The sequence below is a fragment of the Trichechus manatus genome, unplaced genomic scaffold (genome assembly GCF_000243295.1).
Source record: "Trichechus manatus latirostris isolate Lorelei unplaced genomic scaffold, TriManLat1.0 scaffold00049, whole genome shotgun sequence".
Classification (NCBI taxonomy): Eukaryota; Metazoa; Chordata; class Mammalia; order Sirenia; family Trichechidae; genus Trichechus; species Trichechus manatus.
In genome coordinates this window covers 2,609,622-2,637,600 of record NW_004443985.1, presented here as the reverse complement: position 1 = coordinate 2,637,600, position 27,979 = coordinate 2,609,622, and the positions used below count along the sequence as shown (strand labels likewise).

At 49.1% G+C, this 27,979-nt stretch overlaps 1 protein-coding gene across 1 annotated transcript in view; it reads left to right on the top strand.

The window, feature by feature from the left end:
• The window catches only part of LOC101342329 (integrin alpha-9), a 234,667-nt gene that overhangs the window by 48,121 nt on the left and 158,567 nt on the right, over positions 1 to 27,979 (top strand). Inside the window, exons 9-15 of the mRNA XM_023732203.1 lie at positions 1,540 to 1,608; positions 5,905 to 6,042; positions 9,274 to 9,379; positions 10,624 to 10,718; positions 15,907 to 15,997; positions 18,811 to 18,856; positions 18,967 to 18,980. Of these exons, the coding sequence (XP_023587971.1) occupies positions 1,540 to 1,608; positions 5,905 to 6,042; positions 9,274 to 9,379; positions 10,624 to 10,718; positions 15,907 to 15,997; positions 18,811 to 18,856; positions 18,967 to 18,980 (559 nt within the window). The remainder of the gene's footprint in view (positions 1 to 1,539; positions 1,609 to 5,904; positions 6,043 to 9,273; positions 9,380 to 10,623; positions 10,719 to 15,906; positions 15,998 to 18,810; positions 18,857 to 18,966; positions 18,981 to 27,979) is intronic.

The window sequence follows — 27,979 nt, the reverse complement described above, 5'->3', positions numbered from 1 at the left end:
ATGAGTTGGGGTTGCCATGAGTTGGGGCCACCATGAGTTGGGACCACCATGAGTTGGGGTTGCCATGAGTTGAGATCACCATGAATTGGGGCCACCATGGGTTGATGTCACCATGAGTTGGAGCCACCATGAGTTGGGGTCACCATGAGTTGGAGCCACCATGAGTTGGGGTGCCATGAGTAGAGGTCAACTTGTTGGCAGCTGATGGTGGTGGTTCACATTTCTGGAGCACGTGCCTCTTTCCCCCCTAATGCTAATGCTCTAGAGAAAGACTCTAAAAACAAAAGCAAATAAAGCCAGGGCACTGAGCCGCGGGGAGGTGTGCAGACGAACTCTGATAACTTCAAGAAAGAGGTGGGTCTTTCCTAGCTGCATGAATTCCTCTATATGGTGGAGAGGAAAAACACCGAGGGCTTTACCCACACTGATGTGTCGTCTTGAGGAGGAACTGCAGGCTACAAGGCATCTCTGTGGTTTGGGGGAAAACGCTTAAATTCCAGTTCACAGCTATGTGGATGCATCAGTGCTGACAGTATCAGCTTTGTTTTCTCATTAATTGCAGAAAACTCAATCTAATTTTATTATTTTCCCTTCAGATGGTTGTAATGACTGGCTAATCCTTGTCAAGTCTTAAGATTAGAATGGTGTTTATAACTGACAGAGCCCAGAAGAAGGAATCTGTATCCAGTTAATAAAAAGGAACATGAGAACGTTTCTCTTGGTTGGACCACAGGAGAGGGGCTGGGAAAACTGGTCGTAGTTGACAAAGTCATGACTGCTCCACATTCCCAGGAACTGTGGCTGGTACACTTGATTCCCAAGGACCCCAGGAGGGACCCTAGGCCTTCAGGATTTTGATGATTATTTATTTCTGGTGACAGGGCATGAAAACAGCCGCACTAAGATGGCAGCCACCCTACCTCATGGGAAAGCTCCTTCCCCTGGTTCCCATAAGATGCAGCTTGAAAAAGAAGTTCCATAGTCAAGTAAATTTAGGAAGTTCTGCATAAATGGAGATTCGTGGTGTAAATGAGCATATTAAAGGTTCTTAAAAGTCTCACAGTAAAGAACTTTATTTTATGTTGCTTAACCTGACCTTGACACACATCCCATGACACTGATATTCTGGGGAGTCACTTTGGCAAACTGTGCTATCTAAAGGACTTGCCTTGTGATAACTGTTTAAGTCTTAGTTAATAGAAATGCAGGTGGACATATTTCAAGAAAGAAAATAATTTGCTTTTTCCAGGGGTTGAATTGTTTACTGACTATCTGGAAGCTTCTTGGGTCTTACTGTGCATGGCTTCCAAAAACAATGTGGCCTAGGAACCGTGGAAGTGACCCTCATCTCAGGATTGAAGGGCACTCTGCAGGGTTGGTAAAATGAGTTACTCTGACATCTTCGTTTTCATCAGCCCTCATAACCATACCTCCTGCTGCCTGCTCTGGTGTATAAGTAGGATTCCCAGGAGGATGCTGATAAATATCTTTGGTCATTGTTTCCATCCTAACTAGATTTTTTTTTTTTTCATTCCATAGGTTTATATTTTTAGAGCTGACCGAAGATCAGGCACCTTAATTAAGATTTTTCAGGCGTCAGGTAAAAAGGTGAGATCCTTGGTATAAGTGACTGTTTTCTGTTGAAGGGGTGTGGGAGTCAGTTCTTCATATTTAGAGGATTGGTTTAAAGGTCTTAGCTGTGGCCTATGTGTATATGATGGTTCTGTCTGCACTTGGGGGCCTCACCTTCTCAACAGTGAGTATAATCTGCAGGTCCGTGGGGTTCACTCCTGCTTGTTTTAGGAAATGTCATGTGGCTAGATGAGTTTGTCCATGGCCAGGTTACAGCACCGAGTTTCAGAAGATTGTCCATAGTTCAGACACTGGTGTCAAAAGTTCTACATGTTCCGCTACTCTCCCTCTCTCTGCCTTTGTCCATCTCTCTGCCTTTGTCTCACGTCATTATCTGTCTGTCTCTCGTACGTACACATCCGTACCTCCAGAGGGATCGTATACAGTTATTCATGTAGCAAACCTACTCCTATAAGCAATGACTTTCAAAGGGGACAAGTGGTTCTCAGTGTCCCTGTCTCACCAGCCCGACGCCACCCTCTTCCCCCTTTGTCCTGGGCCCTCTGCTGCTTTTGCCATGGGAAGGCTGTCAAACAGAGGGAAACCAACCGGTCTGTCACCCAGTTCTTCTTAGAACTTTGGAACAGAAATTTCCCGAGGAGGCGGCCCTGAAGTGGGTCCTGGGCAAGGCTTATCGGCCTGTACGGCCCCCACCCTATCCCTCATTCCCTCCACGCCCTACAGGTTTCCATTACACCGCAGCAGGGTTGCTGCCTGGAGTTAAGTCTGTTCGAGAGTCTTCTGATTTATAAGCAGCATTTTTGTTGGACTAACAAGCGCATGCACCTCAGTGTGGCTTAGATTAATAGGATTGTTTAGCTCGGATGGCTGCTGTGAGGGGAGGGGAGGGAGGCGATTTGGGGGCTGACAATTTTAGAGGCTGGTCTTGGTGGACTCTGAGAAGACACACAGGACGCCTGGGATTTGGGGAGGGAAACGCCTGAAGACAGAGAATGCTGGAAGAAAAGTGGTTTTATCTACCACTAGCATGGGAAAAGGGAAGAAATGATGGTTTCCTTCCTGGGTCGCGTGGCCCTGGTCCCGGTCCAGTTCCTGTTGTGAGTCAGACCTGCCGTGTACCAGCCTGGGACCATTACGCATTCATGGCGAGCAGTATTCTCAGTCCCGGAAGTCCCACTCGCAGATGAACCTTTTTGCACCTTAGTGTCCCCTCTTGGTGTGCAGTTGCTCTCATCTTTTCAAGGTAAGAAAACGCATCACCAGGCCCAGTTTTGTGCAGTGTTTTCCTGAACTGGTCTGTGTTCCCCTGAGAGCTGTCCTGGCCTGTGTTATTTTAACATTTCAGAAGCTCCAAAGCAAGTAACACTGGAAAATGACTGGGCGATTCTGCAAAAAACAGTTTTCCAAGCACCTCTAAAGTGAGAAAAGAAATAGCTCCACGCCATTTGTGATGAAAAAAGAAGGAAAAAAAGTTCCAAAGAGCAAGTAGGGTTTGAGTGTGGCTAAGCTGGACGTTTTAGGTCTTTTCTCTAAAACACCGTAAGCGGGCGAGTGTGTCTGCGTAGGCCCCTCCCCTCTGCCCCGCTTCAATGACCTGGGCCCGAAAGCATAAAGCTCAGGCACCCTGGCCCGTGTGGATGGTGGAGCTGGAACGAACCTGTCCCGCTACTTACGGGACAGCTTTGTGCTCAGTTGTCGCTGTGCTCCCAGCCTTCCTCCTCCTTCCCCCTACTGCACTCCCTGCTGCCCGTGTTTGGGGCAGGCCTCGTATGCGCCTGCCATTCTGGCGTAATTAATAATTGCATAATCGTGCCGGCCCTCCTTCTCAGAAACCTCCCAGTGTGGATACCTTACCTGGCCACGTACCCGGTGCCCAGAGCTCGGTCAGACGTGACAGGAGTGGAATCAGGTAAACATTTGAGAACCCACTTGTCCAAACTTCCTGAGGACTTTATGCCGTCAAGTTCCAGGACAGACGAGTCTGAACACAACCAGCAAGCTGTGTCTGGGGCTCTCTGAGGACGGGACAGAGGGCCCAGGTGTCTCAGTTCACAGCTCTATAGCAGTATGGACTTTATCTTCTTTAGGACGCTTCCTGCCCTCACTTGGCACCGTTCCGTGGCTGCCTCCCACTCTTGGACCCCTTGACTTCACTTCCTTCCACTAGTGTCTCTTGCTAGCGTTACCCCCTTGTCATCTTTTGGATTTTGAAATAGGCTGCTCTCTTTCTCTGTATATCTGATTCTGCTTTTGGCCAGAAGAAGTGGGAAGTTCTTGGGGAATAGGTCACCCTTCTCTGACTTCTCTATTGTCTCCTAAGGAAAGGAGACAATTTTCAATTGAAAATTTTCGATTTTCTCATCTGTAGAATGACTCCAGGCTTCCAAAGGATGCTTTAGCTTTACTTCTGTATCTATGAGGAAGGTTCTAACTCAGCAAATTGCCGTCCACTTCTGCTTTTTGGCTAGAATTTGGTCAGATAGTTGTGGCTTTGCCTTTAGGGAAAAAAAAAAAGCAAGAAACATTTCCAGTCTTTACTGGTAGATACGCTTCATACAGTACACTTGAGAAGTTACCACCACGTGTGCAGCTTGGATGTTAATACAGACACATGTTCCCGCGCTTCTAGGCTGATAGGAGCACTCACCCCAAAGTGTGTCATTGCTACACTGAAGTTTGACTGAATTAACTGAGTATGTGAAGTGTTTGCATATCAAAACTTAGATAGGAAAATTCATGTGCAGGAGTTTCTGATAGAACACTGATAAAGAAGCCAAGTTAAATAGCCCACTGGAACGAAACGAACAGTTCCCTTGGGGCTCAGCCAGAGAGAGCTGCCTGCGGCTTCGTTTTGGGGCTTTGCCTGCATCTTACCCGCTTCCTTCACCAAAGCAGCAATGAGAGGATTGGCAAGGCCCCCGGATTAGTGGCCGGCAACTTGGTGTCCCCCCACCATAGCAGTTCATTCTAAACCCTCCCTGTGCCCTTCTGCCTTGAGAATGGGTGGGGTGATGGTGTTAGAGGGTGGTTTGAGTAGAGGTGGCCTGGGCATGTCACTAGGGAGGGGTTTCTCAGCGGCCACTTCAAAGTCCTCTTGCCCCAGGGTGAGCTGCAAGAAATCAGCTGAGTGTCCTCCACCTCTCTCAGACTCCCCTGGGTCAGCTGCCAGCAGTCCAGCACTCAAAGCGAATGCTTGTTCGTGTAAGTCAAACCAGAGCCCTTTCATTTGAAGCCATGTATTTTAAAAGGATAGTTGTTATTTATGTGTGTTTTAAATAGAGATTGCAAACTGACAGCCTCTAGAAGGGATATATAGCTTACAGACACTTTTGTTTGGCCCGCACAGTACTTGTTTATTTGTTATGACTTTTAAATATGAGTCAGTTGCCAACATTTAAAAAATAGGCAATTCAAATAAAATTCTAGATTTTGGGCTTCTCTAAAATATGGGAAGGTGGGCCCGCTCTGGGTCAGCCTTCCTCATAGCACCAGTGGCTGTGGTGAAGCAGGAGCTGCTCCTTTAGCTGGGCCTCTGAGTCCCAGTTTGCCACAGTCTTCACCGCCCCCTATTGCTTTGTAGACACCAAGCGTCATGTGCCGCCTGTAAACACACTTACACTGTTGTTTCTGTTTTTCTTGTATCTGTTCCATCACCTGTCTGACTCTGTAGGGGTTTGTGTTTGCGACCCCTGATTTAAAATACTACCTACTGGATTATGCAGTGATGAAAGAAGGGCTGGTCTCAACCTGCTCCGTCCCCTCAGCAGTGGGACGGTCTCATGAATTATACGCTTTTCTGTCCTTCCAGCTCGTGCCTTTTTAACTGATCTTTAGGTGTTTAGAGGGCTGGGAGAGGGTAACCCATTTCCCACTGTGACGTTTATTTTCATGCCTGGCTTGGATTGTGAAATGTCATATCCAGCTTGCTTGACCTGGTCAGATGTCTGATATCCAGAGAGGGACTTTTATTAGGGTTGTAACCTGTATGTGCAACTTCTGCTTGTGTTTTTAAAAATAGCACCTCATTCTTGGGGGCTCGGGCCTTGTCCTGTCCTTGATGTGGCTCCAGGGATGGGACCCCTGAGCCGGTGAGCCCTGGTCCCACGTGGGTTGCAGACTCTGCACTGCTGCTGGAGGCCCGGGGAAGTTGAGTATTTCACCGTTTGCCCAGGCATCCTGGCTTATGGGGCGGTGTGGCCACCATGGCCTCCGAGGGGCTCGAGAGCAGATGTGGTAGCGCCAGCAGGCTGGAGGAAAGCAGACCCCTTGTGAGCGGGCAAACACTGAATGCTTGTCATGACTTGGTTGTAGATGGGCTCTTACTTCGGCTCCTCCTTGTGTGCAGTGGACCTGAATGCAGACGGCCTCTCCGACCTGCTGGTGGGGGCCCCCATGTTCTCTGAGGTCAGGGATGAGGGGCAGGTCAACATCTACATCAACAGAGGAAATGTGAGTACAGGGCTATGCAGGGTGGGGACGGGGAGGGGGCGTTTGTCCAGCAAGCAGCTGTGCATGGGGCCATTACCCAGGGGACATGAGAAAAACACGGTTGCCATCTTCAAGAAGCTCAGAGTTCCATTAATGAAAAATTATGAGCAATGTTATAGCCACATTCAAACAGGGGTCAGGAAAAATCTTACTGACTGCGCGTGCATGCACCCAGGGACTGCGCCTCTTGCTTCCTGTGAATGATTTCAATGTAATGTGCACATGGTATGAGGGATCCCCATTGTACAGGTGAAAGAACTGAGGCCCAGAGAGGTTAAGTAACTGGCGCCAAGTCACACAGCTAGGAAATGGTGGGGCTGGGATTTGAACCCAGGCAGGCTGGCTTCGGGGCCAACACTCTTGGGCTGTAGGTCATGCTGCCTCCCTAGGAGCGTCCCTCTGCCCAGGAAGGGAACTAGAGAAGTCTTCCCAGAGGAATCTGGAAGAAGTAAGAGCTAGGCAGACAGGGAGGAGGCAAATTACAAGCACCTGTAGGCACCCTGGAGCCCTGGGGGTACGGTGGGTAAGAGTTTGGCTGTGAACCAAAAGGACGGCAGTCTGAATCCACCAGCTGCTCCTTGGAAACCCCATGGGGCAGTTCTACTCTGTCTGATAGGGTCATTATGGGTCGGAGTCAACTCAACGGCAGTGGGTTTGGTTTTTTTTGGTGTTTGGTAAGCACACTTGCAATGTTATTTACTTTTTCTCGTACCTGCTGCCTCACCGGCCCGGGTCCCATAGGTCTCTGGGTTGGAGACTCCTGGTGGTGCTGGGATCAGAACAAGAGAGCCTTATTGTTCAGCATGATGGGGCCGGGGGCTGGGTGGGGACGGATGACGTGGCGAGGGCTGTAATCACGATACCCCTTGTCCTGCGTACTGAGGTCCATTAGGGCAGAGCTTTAAGGAGGATGTGGGGGATCAGAAAGACGTCTCTGCACCCCTGCAGCCCGGGGGGCGGGCAGGGAGAGCAGCCCACCTGCAGAGCAGGGAGACGGGTGAGAAAGAGTCTTTTCAGGGTCTGGAAGTCAGAGTGTTCAACCAGGGGGAAATGGTTAAATGCGTCAACTCTGGCCCCACCAGACCTTTAACTAATGTGAGAAATGCTTGTGAGATAGTGAATGAAAAACTAGGATCAGCACTGCATGTGCCCACAGCCTTTACAAACCTGGAAAACGCGCACAGTGTGAGTACCGATACCTTCGGGCCGTGGGACCAGGGTAGACTTATAGTTTTATCTTTATCCAAATTGTGAAAATGTAATACTTCCATGATCAGGAAAAAATCAGTAAAAGTGTATTTTTAATCAGCAACCAAGATTCTAGTTATTCCAGTGGGGGGACGGGGAGGGGATGGTGTTTAATTATAACGAGGCAGGCAGGTGCCAAAAAGAAAGCCAAGGGATCTAAAGAAGGGCCAGTGAACCGGAGAACCCTGTGCGGCTGTGCTGCTGGCAAACCCATCGAGAAGCTGGATTAGAGCCGGGAGGGAAGACGCTGTTTGGTTCTTTGTGTGTTTGTGTTTGGGAAGATGTTCTTGGGCACCAGAGGACATGAAGTGACTCGTGGCACCTGTTGCAGTGACTCCTGGCACTTGTACCCCGACTGACCTTCCAGGCAGGGGACCGGGAGGGGCATGGGGAGAAGCAAGGGGGCCGTGATGGAGATGAGAACAACAGGCGTTCAGCGATGCGGGCCAGTCCGAAAGCCTCCTGCTGGCCATTCTATTTGTAGGGGATGGAAACATTTGCCCAGGTGTTCACTTCTTTGAGGCTACAAGGTGACATGCCCAACAGTGTGTCTAAGTCGGGGGTAGCATTCTGGAAAATGATAATCCCCCTAGACTGTCTCTGGGTACATTGCGCCCATATACCTCCCCCCCCCCGCCTCAATTTGCTAATTCTGTGTGGTTGCCCTAAGTACCAGACTGTTCTTATGTCAGTTGAACCTCATCCTGTTTAATTAATGATGGCATGGCAGCCTGGAGGAATGGAAAGAATGGTGACTTTGGGGCCAGTGGACCTGAGTTTGAATCTTGGTTCTGCCACCTGCTGTCCTGTGTGATGTGGACACATAGCTTGACATCAGTGACTCAGTTTTCTCATCTGTAAAATGGGGGGAGTAATAAGGTCTCCTTCAGGTTGCGTGGTTTAAACAAGCAGAGGAGTATACAGTGCCTGGTGCATGCAAGGCGTCGGCTGCTGCTGTTTCTCTTCCCCACCACACTAATAGGAGAAAATCAACATATACGTTTGCGTTGTGGGGTGGGGGTTTCCCTGACCCAAGGTAGCATCACATCCTTATACTGTTTGCAAGTTGCAAGTTGTATGTGTTTTAATGAAAAAGAAGATTTGGCCACGACACAAGCCAAGCTCTCCCTGGGATGGCCTGTGGGTGAATGGTGGGTCCAGAGTGCTTCTACACCGGGCAGGCTAGAGTACTCTAGACCCTGAAGCATTGGGTTGCTTTTGAACGCCCTGAGAGTCACGTGTGAATGACTTGGGGGTAGAGTGGGTATGCTCAGACGCCTTTATTGCCACCATGTACCAGGGACCCTACACCAGGGACCCTTTCCTTGCGTCCGTGGGCGTTTGCTCAGGAAATTCAAACTTGAGGTATGCATAGTAATAGGCATCATCATGTACACCTCCCCAACCCCTGGCCAAGAACTATGGGGTGTTTTGGATTTTTCTGAACCATGGCTCCATCTCTCAAGATTACTAATCCATAAAACCCATTGCTGTCGGGTGGATTCCGACTTACAGCAACCCTGAAAAACATCTTTATAAACTTGTACCGAAAGGCACAGGGGGAAAGACCACAGAACAATGTATACCCTTTTAAAACCACTTTAGATGGGGGGGAAATGGTATACTGTAAGGAAAGCTGAGGACCCGGCTGATTGCTTGGCTTGTTTTTCGAGTATTATGACAAGGGGAGGTTTAGTCACTGGCCAGCATGACACATTCCTTCCCGCTAAAGCACATCCCAGCTGTTGGGGACCCTCGTGCTTCATAGGTAAACGGGGCTCGTTTCGCACCAGGAGAGAGGAGTGGGGTGGGGGCTGTGATTCTGCCCGGGTGTTTCCTGTCAGTGGGTGCGCGCTAGGAGGGCAGCCTCCTGAGCTCTGGTTTTTTATTGTGGTGTTGGTTTGTTCTGTTTGTTTTCCGTTTTTCCTCCATCCTGTTGACCAGGGAGCCCTGGAGGAGCAGGTGGCCTTGACCGGGGACAGCGCCTACAACGCTCACTTTGGGGAGAGCATCGCCAGCCTGGGTGACCTCGATGATGACGGGTTCCCAGGTCAGTGCTTCCCTCCTAGTGTGGGCAGCCCCTGGGGTATAGGAACCGCCCCGCTGCGAACAGCAGCCTGGCCTCTCACGCTCCTCGGAAGGTGCTTCTGGATCAGCCCGCCAGCGCCGGCCCGGTCAGCGTGCTCTCAGGGAAGCCGTTCTCCATCTAGATGTTAGGGCTGAGCTCGGAGCTGCTGGAGCTGTTTCTGTGCATCCTTTCTGCTCGGCTCACCGGTCTTTGCTATGAGTTTGGGGTGGAAGTGAACCTTGCAGCTGGTCCAGCGGGAGCTTCTTCTGGCAGAGAAGTTCGAACCAGCTTCCTTTCTCCTCAAACTCTTTCTTGCTTCTGAGCCTCTGACACGCCACCACCATGTCGTTTGTGAAATGAGTGAGGAGCCAATTAGACATTTTTCTCCCCTTGTGATGATACGGTGTTGGGTTAACTTTTGAAGTGGGTTGTGCATCTGTCTGTCTGTCTTTGGACAGCAGTATCCTTGTCAGCCTCTTTGCTTCTCTCTCTGGTCCGTGTAATGGCTCCTTCTCTCACTGTTTGAGCAGTATACAGACATCGGAACTTGTGGGAGCCACCTCAGCAGTGTTGGGGATGACTGAGGTGGGAGACAGCTGGGGGGCAGCTCTTGGCTCCTTTGATACCCTCAGACCGTTGGGCAGAGAGCTTCCTTCAGACAGTGAGGGTCTCCACCTTGAGGTTGTGTGGGTGCCATGCCCCTCACCCTTGACCTCATTTCTGCAAGCACGTGACTTCTTTCAGCTACAAAAGGAAAAAAGTAAGGAAGCTGGAAGCATTGTTCCAGGACTTGTCAGCCTGTGAGAGTAACATTTATTTTCTTGGTGGATTGAGTGCCATTCAGTAAATTGCCTTTATCCAGGAACTGAGTTGACTTCCTCAGTTACTCAGTAATCATCATCTAGGGAATTCAGTTCTCTGACAAGACAGAAATTAGGGTGGGTGGTTTAGATTTGCATTTCATTTATTGGTTGGGTCATTGATTTTTCCTATGAGGAAGAGATCGAAACTTCTCTGGAACTGAAACTCTTCTCAGCTTCTCTATATTTTCTTTCTACCTAGTTTCTTTCTGCTACGAGACCATGTGCCTAATTTAGTGATTGAATAATCAACAACCAAGAAACTTCTGGTATTGAGGGACTCAGGCATGATAACAGGAATTAGGACACGGCCCTTATATTTTCCCACGTGGCTTTTCTAACCCATAGCTGTTTGTCTCCCCTCAGATGTGGCCATTGGTGCACCCAAGGAAGACGACCTTGCGGGGGCAGTGTATATCTATCATGGTGATGCCGGTGGGATGGTCCGTCAGTACTCAATGGTAATTGATGTGAGAGTGACATGGAAGCTGTTTGTCCATCCATTCATTCCACAAACATGTAACAAACTTCCACTATGTACCAGATCCTGGGGGTACGTAGAAGACACGTGGCTCCTGCCTTCAGCCTGCTCTCCCTCTAGTTACCAGATACCAACCGTTGGTATTGTTGATTAAGCACAAAAACTCAGCCAGTGGAATCCTGAATTTGCTCACGGTCTTGCTTCTGCCTCCAAAGGCTGTGTCCAAATTTGTGCCATCCAGAGTAGAGCTATTTGTGTAAGAAGACCAGGCTTTCTTTTCTCGGTTACTCCTTCGAGTTCAACCCTCTGTGCTAGGGCAAAGGAATATGATTTAAAAAATCTAATCTAGAGAGGCAGTGGGCCATAAAGGAGAGGTCCTTGTCACGAGGATGTTGTCCCACTTGGCATCAAACAGAGGAGCTCATCAAAGCTCTGGCCTTGCGACCCAGACTGGGGAATATGGAAGTGGTAAGCTCTGTTTTTTGCCATATCAGCTTGGTGTTCAATCTTGCTGATGGTGTCAGGCCTAGCCCATGGGAAAAAAGGAAGTCACACTCTTGACAGAAATGTATCATCAGCATATTTGTGGACGTCTGTATCTAGAGTGGAACAGGCCCATGTCTTTCTCCCAATGGGTCCGTGACAAAAGACGGCTGAGCACCAATTGAGAAATTCTCAATCAGCAAATATTTACTTATTGAACACTTACTGTGTGCTAATCACTTCCCACTCATGTTTATGCTTCTCATCGCAAAGACGCTTTGCTTAAACACAAGCTCCTTATCTTGGTTATTGCCAAGGAAACAAAACTTTTAACTGAGTCTTGTTTTCAGCTATAAAATGAAATAGTGGTAAAGTATCAAACCCTGTTCATATACCAAAGTTTCTGGGTAAGATAAAAGACTCGGTTTACAAGTTAATTTTCAGAAGCAGTATATAAACTTAAGTACAGTTTACACACTCTTAAAATTGTTCTTCTCCACAGCAGACGTAAGTTGGCTGATTAAAGGTTGATGGTGGGTGGGTTGGTTGGTGGGTGGGTGGGTTGGCTGGTTTGTAGGTTGATTGGTGGGTTGGTTGGGGGGTTGGTTGGGAGGTTGGTTGGTTGGGGGGTGGGTTGGTTGGGGAGTTGGTTGGTTGGTGGATTGGTTGGGGGGTTGGTGGGTAGGTTGGTTGGTGGGTAGGTTGGTTGGTTGGTTGGTTTGTAGGTTGGTTGGTGGGTTGGTTGGTTCGTTGGTTGGTTGGTTGGTGGGTTAGTGGGTTCGTGGGTGGGTTGATGGGTGGGTTGGTTGGTGGGTTGGTGGGTGGGTTGGTTGGTTTGTAGGTTGGTTGGTGGGTTGGTTGGGGGGTGGGTTGCGGGGTTGGTGGGTAGGTTGGTTGGTTGGTTGGTTGGTTGCCAGCGGAGCTTTGGGTTCCATCACTACAGGTACCTCCTGCTCAGCTCAGTGTCCCGCATACAAGATGCAAGTACTTAGGCAGCTGCTGGCCAAGCTTCCTGAGTGCTTACTCTGCCCTTTTTTCATACCTGTAATCCTCACAGCAGCCATGTGACATGGGCACATTTACTGTCTCCCTTCTGTCTGTGAGGCGGATTTGGCCACCAAAACCAAACCTGTTGCCGTCGAGCTGATTCCAACTCCTAGCGACCCTACAGGACAGGGTAGAACTGCCCCACAGGGTTTCCAAGGAGTGACGGTGGATTCAAACTGCAGGCCTCTTGGTTAGCAGCAGAGCTCTTTAACCACTCAGGGGCGTTATTTCACGTGCCCAAGGACAACTGCTAGTGAGTGGCAGTGTGGGCGTTGAGACTTTGTTGGTCTGACTCCCCAACCTTTTATCGTAACCACCATCCTCACCTCCGCGTTGGAAAAAGGAACACCCAAGGAATCCCAGTGGGAGAACTTAGAGGGGACACGTAAGCTTGGGGACCTGGGTGGTTCAGTGCTAGAATTCTTGCCTTCTGTGCAGGAGACCCAAGTTTGATCCCCAGACGATGCACCTCATGCGCAGCTGTCACCCATCTGTCAGTGGAGGCTTTTGTGTTGCTATGATGCCGAACAGGTTTTAGTGGAGCTTCCAGATGAAGACAGAGTAGGAAGAAAGGCCTGGCGATCTACTTCCAAAATGGAGCCAGTGAAAGCCTTTGTGTCCCAGTGTTCTGATCCACAGCCAGTCACGGGGACACCGGACTGAGAAGGCAGCCTTTCATCCCATGGTGCATGGGGTCGCCAGGATTTGGGGGCCAACTCATGGCAGCTGACGACAACAACAAATGCGAACTTACTGCACCATGAGGCATACTCGGAGGGGTGTTTATCGACATTAGGAATAAATAACAAAAATAAGTACCAGTGGGAGTGGCAGACTCCTAGGTACTTCGTCTGTGGCAGGAGGAGCAGGCTTAGGGCACACTTTGGGGCACATCCGTGTCACAAGAGCTGCACTGTTTTGTCAGGGGCACTCTTCCTAGGATGACAAGCTGCAAACCATTCAGAGGGCCGGTCCCCGGGCAGCGTGACCAGGCCGCACCCAGGGTCATCCTGCACGCATCCTCCTGGAAGCTTGCTCCCGGCCCTCGGAAGCTAACCACAGAGAGGCAACCTGCGTGGGACTGTTCCCTCCTCCCCAGACCCTCCAGTGTTTTGTTTTGTTGCTGGGTGGAATCCCTGCAGAGAACTAAAGTATAAATTGTGTGGTTAGCGTTGAGTGTCCGTAGTAGGAAGCAAGGCTCAGCAGCTGGAACCATCCTGCCTTCGTCAGCACGCAGGCTGGCCCGCGTGCATCCACAGAGAGAAGTGGTTTTGTGCTCTTAAAATAAAAAAAAAAAAAAGAAAACCACCACCCACAAAAACCTGAAACAGCTTTGGTTATACTTTGCCGAGCTGCTAACAGGCGTATGATAAGGTCAGTGATTTAAAAGGGAGAAAGAATCCTTTAATTCTGCAGGACCCGGGTCCTGGGACAGAGCGGGCTTTGTGTGGGTGAACTAGAGGAAGGAATCTCTGGTTCCAGAAAAAATCTCTGAGCAGCGCAGTTGCTTTTCTTTGGCCCAGATTGGTATTATTTCTGCTGGATAAATAATGAGATGAGGACTTCCACTTCTTCCACATTAGTCTTTAACTCTTTGCTCTTTCTTGCATTTGCCGTGAAAAGTGTCGATTTTAAGAGTCTCATGTGCCTTTCTCAGTTGGAAAGCCCTCTGGGCGTGTGCTGGCGGCCCCTGTGATCTTTGTCCTACCAGGAGGGACATACATACAAACCTGGTCTGGCTGAGGCTTTCCGAGGCTCCTGGTTTTCATTAGGGTTATTAGTGCTAAGCAGACTTATCTTCCTGACTTTATAGCATAATGGCCTGCAGATGTCTGCGGGATAGCTTAATCCTGCATCACCACCCCCAAATGGACCACCCCTTCACTGCAACCCCCTTGTCCCAGCCTCAGCAGAGCTGAGAAACACAGTCCAGGGCAAACTGCTGCGCGCCTTCTTGCACTTCTACTTCCGAGCATGGTTTTGAAGAAAATAGGCAGACACACACGTTTGTTTAGCAGAGCCGTGTGGGATGCAGGGCACTGCCCATTAGCAAGAAATCTAAATCTCTTCAGTGTTTCTTATAGTGTTCCAGTTAGCGCTTTGATGCCCTGCACATATCCTGCTGGAAGGCTTGACTGAAAATGGCGACCCTCTCAGATCATTTCTGGAAGGACCATTTACCGTTACAGGCTTCTGGGGGTGGGAGTGTGGCCCTGGTGTCTCCTGTGGGCCCCATGGAAACTCCCCATCCCCACACTCGTGACTTCTCTGCCGGATGACTCAGTAAGGAAAAGGATAAGGAAAGAGAGTCTGAAGTTCGCCCCTGAATATCTGTAAATCCTAGTTCTGACAGGGACAGAAAGCATCTCTCTAGGCGTCCACATTGAGGGTGTCAGGAGGTAAATCTCCCTGGGAAGACCATAGAGATAGAGGGAAAAGGGAAGAGGGAACAGGTCAGCTACCGGAAGATGGGACTTTTCTGACTCAGGAAGTTGGGTATCTTTGTGATACCCTTGGTATGTGAATCGAACCACGCCAATGTCGATGCCCAGCTTCAGTGTGAGGAAGGCTGGCTGTACAGCACACATTTTGGAACCAGTGCAGTGTGTACTGACATGTGTTGAACCTAATGGTGAATAGAAGGTAAGAACCAATCTGGCATGCCACACACGAGTGGGGCTGTGGACTCCAGCTGGTTGGTTGGGGTTGCATTTTAAACAGAAAGGCTGAGCATCAGATTTCTTGTTATTTCCTACAGTTTATAAAAGGTTCAGGACCAGGGAGATGTAGATTTACTAGGAAAAGGTCTTTAACCCTGTTGACGATCAGCTGCTAACCTAAAGATTGGTGGTTCGAATCTATCCAGCAACTCCATCGAAGAAGGACCTGGTGAACTGCTTCCATAAAGATTACAGCCAAGAAAACCCTATGGCACAGTTCTAGTCTGCGACACATGGGGTCTCCGTGAGTCGGAATCAACTTGATGGAAATGAGTTTGTTTGTTTGTTTTGGTGAAGCTCAGGAGCCTATAGAGTCTCTGGCTGATTTCACTGAGAGGTGGTCTCCACATGGACATTTTTTCTAGCTGGAGCCCTGGTGGCGCAATGATTAAGAGCTACCGCGAGCTATGGCTGCTAACCAAAAGGTCTTTTTCCAGCTAGGTGTGTTAATTACCTACCCATCTAGGGAGAGATCCTTTAATGAGCGCCTCTTGGGAGAGGTGTGTTAAATATTTGGTAAATGTTTGGGTAGAGAGAGATAAGGCAAGTATGTTCTAGCATCTTAGTCAGATACACCTGTGTAAAAACAGAACCTTTCCTAGAAATGGAAGTTAAACTGTGTTCATCTTGAACTTCCACATATCAAAACTTCATCACACTAGGTCGCTTTTTTCGTTTGCGCAGAACTTAGGAAAATTTGTCAATGGTGCCTTTGGCAAAGGCAAGTAATAATAAAGGAGTATGTAGCCTTCAACTGTCTGCTGAAGACAGACCCCTCTTTTCAAATTAGGACGAAATTATTTTCTTTGATAATTTCAAGACCAAGTATCCTAGGGAAGCTGGGATACAATGGCTACAGATTTTTCTTTGTGAGCGTGGTCCCTTCTGGTGACTCAGTTTCCCCGTGATCTGTTTCAGAAACTGTCTGGGCGGAAGATAACCCCAGTGCTCCGGATGTTCGGTCAGTCCATATCAGGAGGCATCGATATGGATGGCAATGGCTATCCTGGTAAGCTGTTTTCCTTTAATGTAACATGAGATGAACTGAGATCAAGTTCCAGCCTGTTGAGTCACTACATCCACTTAGGGTTAGGAAAATTCATACACCAGGATGTGAGTGTTTTGCCTGGTGTTCGATTTTAAGGAAAAAATAAGGTTGGAGTTTATTTTGGGGTTTTAAAATGATCTAATGTGAAGGGTTTAAGCTTCAGGAGGGCAGAGTTTTACAGAAATTTGTGTGGCAGTAATTCTTTCTAATGAAGATAGAAGCATTGTCCCCATTTAAAATGTAAACCTCAGAATAAAAAGCAGGAAATTTGGGACGCGTTTTCCTTGGTATTTAACCATTTTTGGAGGGGGCTTCTCACAGTTAGTAGTAAGAGGGGAAAAAAAAGCTAAGCCACACCTCCCCCACTTCACTACCAAACAAATTATTGAGAGAAAGATTTGGAGCAAGAAGAAAATCCCGTTCTCTTGCCGAGGGACAAACTGACCTCAGACAAACAGTGTAAGTGTCTTTCACCCCTCAAGGCTAGCTCGCTTGTCTTCTGGGTGAATTGATGCCTTGTGGTAGTTGAGGCTAAATGAATAAAAATATGTGATTTCAAACTCCAACCCCAAGTGATACCTGGTTTAGGTAAATTGCCCAGGCTGCAGAATGGTGGTTTTTCAGGTGTTTGAAGATGTGCGATGGGGTGGGTTGAGGAGACAAAAACAAGAATTTGAGAAAATCCAGAATCATTATGGAATTCAGAAAGAAATTTCCCTGAAAATAGAGGTCAGCTTTCCTTTGAGGAAACATCTCTTTCCACTTAAAATGCCTTGGACAGGTCTCAGGAAAAAGAATGCAATCCCGTAGGAGGGCACCAGATCTCCTAGATTCTTTTGGACAGGAGTTCTGATCATCCCTGGTGACTTTGCAGAGCCAGGAGGAGGCATGGGAACAGACGGGGCTCAGTGCTGAGGGGCTGTCCCGAGATAGCTCCTCATGGGTCTTTTTAAGTTTGAGAAGGCAGTTCTCCTTGTTCTGGGCAATTCATGGTCATCTCTAAATAATACTTTATATTGGATTAGCACTTTAATATGTGCAAATTGCTTCCATCTGCAATGTACGTCTTACAGCAAACCCAGTCGGTAGGTAGGGATGGGGGTCTTCTGCCCCCTTCATAAACAAGGACACTGAGAGGAGAAGAGGCTGACCAGAGAGAGACCCCGTCGTGGTGGGCGTTGACCCCGGCTTCCTAGTAACTCGGCTGCTTCTCTGTTAATACACGGCGGAGGTCTGCGTGCATTTCACATACGTTTCTGAGTTTCTTATGTTGGATTTTTCATAAAAGGATTACACATTCAGCAGATTTTTAAACATCTCAAATAGCAGTTTTAAAGATTATTTATGGAAGTGGCACACCTGAGTGCAGAGGGCTTAGCAGCACTGTACTCCAGGCATTTGCTCTTTGCTTTTCCTTCAGGAGGGCCTCGTACATCGGCCGTCATTTGGTGACCTGCGGGTTCGGATGCTTGATTCTGTGGAGAAGAAGCGGGAACCCCAGGGCTAAGGGATTTACATTAGGAGGAGGAAAGGCAGGAGGTAGAAGAGTCTAATGTGAGGGTTTAAGCCTCAGGAGTGTGGAGCTTTACAGAAATTCCTGTGGCAGAAATGTAGTGAGTACTTCCTAGATTAAAGGTATTTAGAAATAAGCATTATAGTGTCAGTTACCGCTGGTATCCTGGCTTATAGTTTACCAAGTGTTTTCACGAATGTTATCTGATTTAAATATTAGCTTTTGAAGACGTTTGTTGTGTGCTGTTGAGTCGTTTCTGACTCATAGTGACGCTATAGGACAGAGTAGAACTGCCCCATAGGATTTCCTAGGCTGTAATCCTTACGGGAGCAGATTGCCAGGTCTTTTCTCCGGAGAAGCCACTGGTGGGTTTGAACCACTGACCTTTTGGTTAGTAGCTGAGTGCTTAACCATTGCGCCACCGGGGCTCCTTTTAAAGAAGACACTAGGGGATAATTACCCCCATTTTGCAGACAGGGAAACTGAGAGGCTGAGTGACTCTCAGGTCGCATAGGATGCAGGGTGGAGCGGTGAGGACCCGCAAGCTCTGCAGAACCTGGAGCTTTTCCCAGCGGTCATTTAATTCCAGGTACCCCTCTGTCTGAGTGCTATCTTATAGAAATATAATGCAAATCACATATGGGATTTAACATTTTCAACTAGCCACACCAAGAAGCAAAGAGAAACAGGTGAAATTAATTTTAATTTTTTTTTGCTGAATATATCCAACATATTATCATTTCAACATATAGTCAGTATAAAACTTATTAATGAGATAGTTAACTTGTTTCGGTACTAGATTTTGAGATCCAGTGCGTATTTCACACTGACAATAGCCACATGTGAGGAGCCCTGGTTGCACAGTGGTTAAAGCACTCAGTTGCTAACCGAAAGGTCGGCAGTTCGAACCCACCAGCCACTCCACAGGAGAAAGATCTGGCAGTCTGCTTCCGTGAAGATTTACAGCCTTGGAAACCTTATCGGGCAGTTCTACTCTGTCCTATAGGGTCACTATGAGTTGGAATCGACTTGATGGCTATGGGTTGGGTTTGGTTTTATGGCCACGTGTGGCGATCAGCTGGCTGCCTTAGGGGACAGTGTGGTTCTCATTCTTACTGAGGCGTTATATAGCCAGAGAATGGCTGCAAGAGGGCTCCCTGGCCTCAAAGCGGGGCTCCTTTGCTGTAGAGCGCCTTGCCATGGGGATGGGTGGGAACAGGCTCCAGCAAGTCTCTGAATGCTGTGAACGTCTTGTTTTCAGATGTAACCATTGGAGCCTTCATGTCCGACAGCGTGGTCCTTCTAAGGTGAGAGGCTTCATTTGTGCTTCTTGGATTACGTGCTTCCTGGGGAGGGATGGAGACACAGGGGAGGTGGTCGCCATTAGTCAGCTCTTCCTCTGTCCTGTTTCCTGCAGGCAGGAGGTCCTTAGTAAGTGGGAATGCTGCTGTGTTTTCTCAGTACTGTTCCCCATCCTCCATCCACGAGTGGGGGGCTTCGCATGGCTTGCAGACAAGAGATGATCATATCCTGGGGGCTTCCAGGCAGGGTTTGGGGTGGTCTGAGCCTTAGAGGTTGTCCCCTTTGTGCACGTACAGCCCCTTCCTGCAATGTGCTATTATCTCCTCTGTGGGTGCCATGGAGCCCTGGTGGCGCAGTGGTTAAGAGCTCGGCTACTAACCAAAAGGTCGGCAGTTCGAATCCCCTAGGTGCTTCTTGGAAACCCCATGGGGCAGTTCTGCTCTGTCCTGTAGGGTCACTGTGAGTTGGAATTGACTCGATGGCAATGGGTCTGGGTTTGGTTTGGTGGGTGCCGTAACATAAAGCGGCTGGGAAACGCTGTCCTACCCCTCACTCCTGTCCCTACGCCCTGCGTCCTCACCTCATCAGCCCTAAGCACGGTCCCTAGTGGTGCCCTGACAGGGTGCACCCAACATCCCACAGACCTGGAGCTTCTGCTCGTGCCTGGTGGCAGCAGAAGTGATGGATGGGAGCCCAAACCCAATGCTTGCTGAAGTCCACGCAGCCTGGATTCTCTCCTCCTGAAGCCACTGGGCTCGCCCTCACCACCCATGAACCATCTCTGAGTGTTTCTGTCTGTCTGAGTCAGAGGAGGCAGAATTACGCCGTGGTGCGGGAGCCAGCTCTTAGGTTTTGTTAATGACCTGACCCGGAACATTCTAAAATAGAATTGTAGGATCTTAGAGCCGGAGGGGACCCTGTAGGCGTCTACTTCCACACCCCAGATTCTTCTCATTCAGCAACACCTCCTCTTGGGTCGCCACTGCGGGGTCATGCAACCTCTTCTTGGACGAGTTGTCCCTGTGCGTGGGGTTCTAACAACGTAACTTCCAGAGAACTCTAAATATTAACGTTAAATTGTCGACGAGGCAGAACAGCCTTGAGGCTAAGGGTGTGAACTCTGGGCCAGATGGCCTGGGTTCAAACCACAACCGTGCGTTTATGAGGCAAGCTTCCCGGGCAGGTCCTGTAACCTGCTTCTGGGTTCTCATCTGTTAAACAAGGTAATAACAGTTCTTAGCTCATGGGGTTCTTCTGAGAACTAAATGAGTTAATTCATATAAAATGCTTAGGACAGCGCCTGTTTTACATGCTCGGTAAATGTCAGCAGTTCTTACATAAATTGAGTTAAATTTGTCTCCCTAAAATTTGCTTGGACCCCCCGCGTGGTGCAAATGGTTAACATGCTCACCTGCTAACTGAGAGGTCGGAGGTTCGAGTCTACCCAGAGGCACCTTGGAAGAAAGGCCTGGCGATCTGCTTCTGAAACAGCAGCCATTGAACACCCTGCAGCGCCCAGTTCTACTCTGACGCACGTGGGGTTGTCACGAGTCGGCGGCATCTCAGCGGCAATTGGTGAAATTCTGCTTGCTGGTCCTGCATCGACCCAGCGGCGCTGCAGTATCTGAAGGCAGCACTGTGTCCCCAGGTGGTGGCTTGGCTAAGATAAAACCTCCCTATCGACAGAACAACCAACCGGTGACCGTCGAGTTGATTCCGACTCATAGCGACCCTACAGGACAGAGTAGAACCGCCCCATAGGGTTTCCAAGGAATGGCTGGTGGATTCAAACTGCCGACCTTTTGGTTAGCAGCCGAGCTCTTAACCTTGGCGCCACCGCCCAAGTTCCTTTAATTATCCCCCACGTGACTGGATTTTTACTTCCCTTATCTTCCTGCTCCCTCTGCGTTGTTTTTCCCTGAAGTAAAATGCCTTTCTTGGCTCCCCGTGACGGAGATTAGGCTTGTGAAGCTGGCAGCTCTTACTGTGTCTTCGTATTGTAGTTTGTACTCGTTCCGCATCCCGGGCACCTCACTCCGCTTTGTCAGGATTCCTTGTGAATAGAACACGTTCTTTGGCTTCACGTGGTTGAAAATAGACCCTCTTAAAACCAGCACTTGGCTTAAGGTGTGTCGCAGAGAATCTGGTTTCTCGTAATTCGTGTATTTTACAAACTCCTGGCTGGGAGCTCCAACCCAAGGAGGCCCTTCTTTTTCTTTCCCTTGTGGCGAGGCACGGCCTCCTCCAGAAGTTTTCAATGGCTGATTTTTCAGAAGCAGATTGCCAGGTGTTTCTTCTGAGGCAACCCGGGTGCACTCAAATCTCCGACCATTTGCAGTTGGTATAACAAAGCTTATTAAGAAAATGTTCTGCATCCCACTTTGGTGAGTGGTGTCTGGGGTCTTAAAAGCTAGCAAGCGGCCATCTAAGATGCATCAATTGATCCCAACTCACCTGGAGTAAAGGAGAATGAAGAACACCAAAGACACAAGGGAAGTATTAGCCCAAGAGACAGAAAGGGCCACATAAACCAGAGACTTCATCAGCCTGAGACCAGAAGAACTAGATGGTGCCCGGCTACCACCAGTGACTGCCCTGACAGGGAGCACAGCAGAGTGTCCTGGATGGAGCAGGAGAAAGGTGGGGTGCAGAACTCAAATTCTAGTAAAAAGACCGGACTTAATGGTTTGACTGAGACTGGAGGGACCCCAGAAGACATGGCCCCCAGACTCTCTGTTAGCCCAGAACTAAAACTATTCCCGAGGCCAACTCTTCAGACAAAGATTAGACTGGACTATGGGACAGAAAATGATCCTCGCGAAGACTGTGCCTGTTAACTCAAGCAGATACATGAGACTAAACGGGCAGCTCCTGGCCGGAGGTGAGATGAGAAGGCAGAGAGGGTCAGGAGCTGGTTAAAATGGACATGGGAAATCCGGGCTGGAAAGGAGGAGTGTGCTGTCACAGTGTAGGGAGAGCAGCTAGGGTCACATAACAATGTGTGTATCAATTTTTGTATGAGAGACTAACTTGAATGTAAACTTTCACTTAAAGCACAACAACAAAAATCCCCGACCTGTTGGTTAGCAGGTGAGCATATTAACCATTTGCAGCCCCCATGCGTGGGTGTAAGTGTAAAGTGAGGCAGCTGAAACCCTGGATGGGAGACCCCAGAGCCAAGCCTGGGGTGGAGGGTTGGCTCTGAGGAGGTGGGCATTAACAGGGACAGGTGTAAAGTCCTTCCAGGAGAGTGCTGGGGAGAGCACTTACTGAGAGAAGGGGGCCTGGGAGGAGAGTCTGGGGCACCAGGGGGCACAAGATGGTCAGCGGAAAGCTGAGAAGCACGGTCAGGGCAGGAGAGCGCAGGGGGAGTGTGCAGGGATAGCGTGACCCCAGTAGCCCATTTCATCATTTATTCAGCTAATACCCACTTACCTGCTGAGGCGCAGCTATGTTGCAGATCTTGGGGATACAGTGGAGAATGTAACAGACCTCGTCCCTGATTTATGTGCTAGCCAGAATACCAAAAACCAAACCTGTTGCCATGGAGTTGATTCCTGCTCATGGCGACTTCATGGATAGAGAGTAGAACTGCTCTATTGGGTTTTCTTGGCTGTAATCTTTATAGAAGCAGATTGCCAGGCCTTTCTTCCATGGTGCTGTTGCTTGGGTTCAAACCTCCAACCTTCAGATTAGCAGCTGATCGCAAACTACTTGCATCACCCCATTGAAACCCATTGCCATCAACTCATAGTAACCCTATAGGACAGAGTAGAACTGCCCCATGGGGTTTCCAAGGAGCGGCTGGTGGATTTGAACTGCCGACCTTTTTAGTTGGCAGCCGAGCTCTTAACCACTACGCCTTTAGCCAGGGAGAGATAAACATGTAAGTAACAGTCTAACTAATGTCGGCTAAGTGTCTGTAATATGCTAGGCACTGTGTAGGCGCTTTACGGATATTAACTCTCTTAATTTTTTTTTAATTGTACTTTAAGTGAAAGTTTACAATTCAAGTTAGTCTCTCATACAAAAATCTATACATACATTGTTATGTGACCCCTGTTGCTCTCCCTATACTGTGACAGCACACTCCGCCTTTCCACCCCGGATTCCCCGCATCCATTCAACCAGCTCCCGACCCTCTCTGCCTTCTCATCTCGCCTCCGGCCAGGAGCTGCCCATTTAGTCTCATGTATCTGCTTGACCTAACAGGCACAGTCTTCGCGAGGATCATTTTCTGTCCCACAGTCCAGTCTAGTCTTTGTCTGAAGAGTTGGCCTCGGGAATGGTTTATTAACTCTTTTGTTGTTGTTGTTTTTCCCTTTTGTATTGAGATATAATTTACATACAACGGAATGCACCAATTCAAGTGTGGTCTGATGAATTTTGACCAGTGTACCCACCTGAGTAACTGCCACTCCCATCAAAATGAAGAAGGTTTCTGTCACCCCAGAAAGCTGCTAGTTTACCCCTCCCCCAGTAGGCAACCGTTGTTCCAATTTCTAGCACTCTGGGTCAGTTTTGCCTGTTCTGGAATTTCACATAAATGGAATCATATAACGTGTGCTCTTTTGTTTCTGGCTTCCTTCACTTGATACAATGTTTCTGAGATGCATCCCTGTTGTTGTGTGTTTTCACTTGATACAGTGTTTCTGAGATGCATCCCTGTTGTGTGTTTTCACTTGATACAGTGTTTCTGAGATGCATCCTTGTTGTGTGTTTTCACTTGATACAATGTTTCTGAGATGCATCCCTGTTGTTGTATGCTTTCTGTTACTGCTGAGGATTCCATTTACTGAATATACTCTAGTTTGTTCATCCGTTCTCTTGTTGATGGAACAGATATTAACTCTTAGTCTTCTTAACAACTCTACGACGTAGGCATTTTTATGATTATTTTGTTCTTAGCTGCCGTTGAGTTGATTCTAACTCATGGCGGCCCCACGTGTGCAGAGTAGAACTGCTCCGTAGGGTTTGCTAGGCTGTGACCTTTTGGAAGCAGATTGCCAGTCCTGTCTTCTGAGGCACCTCTGCGTGGGTTCAAATCCCCAACCTTTCGGTGATCTAGCACTTAACCGTTTGTGCCACCCAGGGACTTTGTTGTTATTACTAATCAGTTTGATGAATAAGGAAACCAAGTCATGTACATTTTTTTAAAAAGTAGACAGTTCCCGACTGTGATAAACGCTGTGAGAATGTGAAAGCAGGGTCACGCAGTCGAGGGTGGTGGTAGGTGCGGCAGAGAGGGCTGAGCAGGGTGAGGCCTGAGTCCCGCCCTCTGGAGTTGGCAGTCAGAGGTCAGTGGGGCCGTTGGCTGTGGCAGTTCTAAAGAGGTGATGGGCCCAAGGCAGAGGACTGTGGGTGGATAAGAGATGGAGAAGCGAGAAAACAGACCGTGAATCTTGACCGCCTTACCAGAAGCTTGGCAGCAAAGGAGCAAATGGGATTGGCAGACAATTCAGGGAAGGTGCTTTAGGGACAGGAGCTCCTGGACCAGCAGTTAGGCTGAGAGGAAGGAGGGGAGCGGCTGAAGAGACAAGGTGGAGGAGGAGATGCTGGTGCAGGAGGGGCAAGGTAGATGTGGGATCTGGAGCACCTGGAGCATCAGCTAGGGCTGTGAAGGGGGCCTCATCTTCTGAGCCAGCTCCCGGGGGGGGAGGTTCAGTCTGGAATGTGGGTGAGGTGAGGCTGAGGGTGACCTCTTCTCATCCCCCCCAGGAGAGTAAGGGACTCAGGAGAGGTGGGGAGATTTCAAAGATGAGCTGTGGACCCTCAGAGCGGGAGCAAGGAGGGACAGGCAGAGGGATTGCTGAGCAGGTCTGTGGGGCCAGGCAGGCTGGACACCTGTAGTGACATCAGCCAGTGAGGGGCTGAGATGCAGCAGAACAGCCGTCAGCCGACCAAGCAGAGTAGGAGCCTGGTCGTGCCAGAGCCGAGAGGCGGACTAGTTAGAGTGTGTGTTATTTCGGGGTGGGTGGGATCAGAACAGCGGAGAGAGCTAGGAAACATGCATGTGTGTACACACACACATACATACATGTACATATATACACACAGACATACACATATATACACGTGCATACATATAGACACACATGCACACACACATACATATACATACAGACACACACACACGCATATACACGCACACGCACACACACACACACGCACACACACACACCCCCTGTGGCTTGTTCTTTTAAGTATCTTTAGGAAGAGAGCCCAGAATGTGTGGGTTAGCAATGCTTTGGGCTGCAGCTAAGAGAAAATCTTACCAAGAGCAACTTTCAGTGATGTAGACATTAACTAGCTCCCTGGAGGAAGAGGCCCCGGAGACTGTTCCGTAGCTTAACAGAGTCTCCAAGGGTACAGGCTGTTTCCATCCGTCCGTGGGTCTCTGACCTGCAGGCAGCACCCACCTTGCAAATGGCCAAGGTAATTTGAGAAACAGCATGTCAGAGTGCATCTGCTGGTTTTATTATTTACCTGGAAGTGAAATGTCAGGATTTGAACAGTCAAAAACTATCAGAAAGAAGTATACCAGCCACCAGCTTAAAAAAAACATCTTAAAAGGTTTGGAGGTCCTGTGCTTGGGTGGCGTTTTATCTCAGAGGTTGGCATGCTTGCAGGTGGGGCTGTGTGAGCTCAGGCGTGTGGGTGGCCCCAGCTCTGTCCTCAGGAAGTTTGCTTCTCTCGGATTAGCTCAGGGGCAGATCCTGGGCTAGGCTGATGGATGATGGGCTCCCGGTGCTGTGCCATGGAAGGTCAGAGGAAGTGATCAGAGGGGCTGATGAAAGATTTCTGGGCTTTTCCCAGTCCAAAAACAATACTTGGAGTTGAAACAAAAAGGTTTAAGGGAACTGGCCTGACGGATGTTGGAGAAAGATGTGCCTGTGATGGTCCCTGTCGGCCATTTCAAAGGATTCTGTTGTAACAGCCTCCACTGAGGTCATTTTGTCTGGACCGTGCACTTCTGTTTCCGGCTCTTCCCATCTGCAAAGCTCTTCTGGGAGAGGAGAAACTGGGCGTCCTCCCCAGTGAGGTGGCCCCTAGGGATGTGTGATAGGCTGGGCTTTTCTTCTGTGATGACCAGGTAGGTCATGGACTGGGTAGGGTGGGGCGGGTGATGGATGGCACAGAGACCACCTCCTTGGTCCCTGTCTTAGTCATCTAGTGCTGCTGTAATATAAACACCACGAGTGGATGGCTTTAACAAACAGAGATTTATTCTCTCACAGCCCTAAGAGGCTAGAAGTCTGATTCCAGGGTGCCAGCTCCAGGGGAAGCCTTTCTTTCTCTCTGTCGGCTCTGGGGGAGGATTGATCTTCCCCTCGTCTAGGAGCTTCTCAGTGCAGGGACCCTGGGTCCAAAGGACACTCTTTGTTCCCAGCACTTCTTTCTTGATGGTATGAGGTCCCCTCCTCTCTGCTTGCTTCTCTCTTTTATATCTAAAAAGAGATTGGCTTAAGATACAACCTAATCCTGTAGATTGAGTCCTGCCTTATTAACATAACTGCCTCTGATCCTGCCTGGTTAACATCATGGAGGTTAGGATTTACAACACTTAGATAATCACATCAGATCACAAAATGGCGGACAGCCACCCAATACTGGGAATCATGGCCTTGCCAAGTTCACACACATTTCTGGGGGACACAACTCAATCCTTAACAATACCTGTGTCTGTTTGTGAAACTTCGGGTGCTCCTGTGAGGTTCAGTCTCCAGGACTGGACTAAAGTGCACCCATTTAGCAATGGTTTTTGACCAGCTACTGTCCTGGGAACTTCAGGATGAATTAGCTGGCATCCCAGCTCCTGAAGGGACTGCAGGCTGATGAGGCAGATTTGGAAATAGTTTCTACTCACCTTAGTAAGTGGGTTCAGAAGTGTGAGTACAGTGCTGGGGCCACAGAACGGGGAGGATATCCAGCCGCAGGGGTAGCATTAGGGAAGGCGTCCTCGGGATACTGGTCAAGAGCTTACAGAGTGTCCATTGGCATCTGCACAATCACGTTGACCAGGGTAGGCCACCCACTTTCTAAGTTATTTCTGGCGTCTTCTAAGGGCGATCCCAGGAGGAAATGGAAAGACCAGGATATTGGATTTCTTTTAGGCACTGCTGTCCGCTTTTCGCTAGGCGTACAGCTGGATTTGCTGAGAGTCCCACGCTCCCTTGTACTTTTCACAACGGCTCCGAGACCACGTCCCCCAGCAGTGGTGGTGTAATGACATCGCCTAGCCCTGCCTGTGCCGCGTGTCCCCTCACTTCCTCTTTTCACCAAGGGTTCCCTTAATGCCTTCTCTTGGAGTTGGTGTCTGTCATCATTCCCATCTGTCCTGTCACCCTGGGCATTCTGTGTGGGAGCAGTGTACACAGTGAGGTCATTGTGCTCCGGCTGCTAATGCCCCTTAATCTGGTTATGTCACCCCAGCGGCGTGAAGGCCAGGGACCCTTCGAGGTAAGAGGGTCTCTTTGTGAGGCCGGGGGGGAGAAGGTTAAGCCACAGCTTAGGTGCAACTTGCCTGAGCAGATGCTTGCAGTGAGAGCAGAATGGTGGGCTTCACTCCCCGCACTTGTTGGACGCCCCAGGAGTCCATGGAAAGCCCTTCTCTTCATTGTGTCTGTTCATCAGGCGCTGGGGGATGGACAGCCCATGTCAGTGACCACTGTGTGGCTCTTTATTGCATCTCATTTGGTCCTGAGGGTGGGCGGGTTGATTTCTGTGGCTGTGAAGTGCTTTACTGTTATCAGTGGGAACTCCGTTCATCAAGAGTCTCTGGGTGGTGCAAACAGTTAATGCGCTCAGCTCCTAACCAAAAGGTTGGCAGTTCGAGTCCACCCAGAGGTGCCATGGGAGAAAGGGCTGGCAATCTACTTCCCAAAAATCAGCCACTGGAAACCGTGTGGAGCACAGTTCTACTCTGACACGCACGGGGCCACCATGAGTCGGAATCAACTCAATGGCAATTTATTTTTGGTTCCATTAATCAAGTTCTTTTAGAAAAATGGCTAATGAATTGTTGGGGGTCGGTGAAGGGGGGTGTTTGACCCACTGCATGGAACTAGGACTTTGCAGTTCATGCTGATAATGGCAGTATATGCTCGGGGGAGTCTCTGAATATGCAT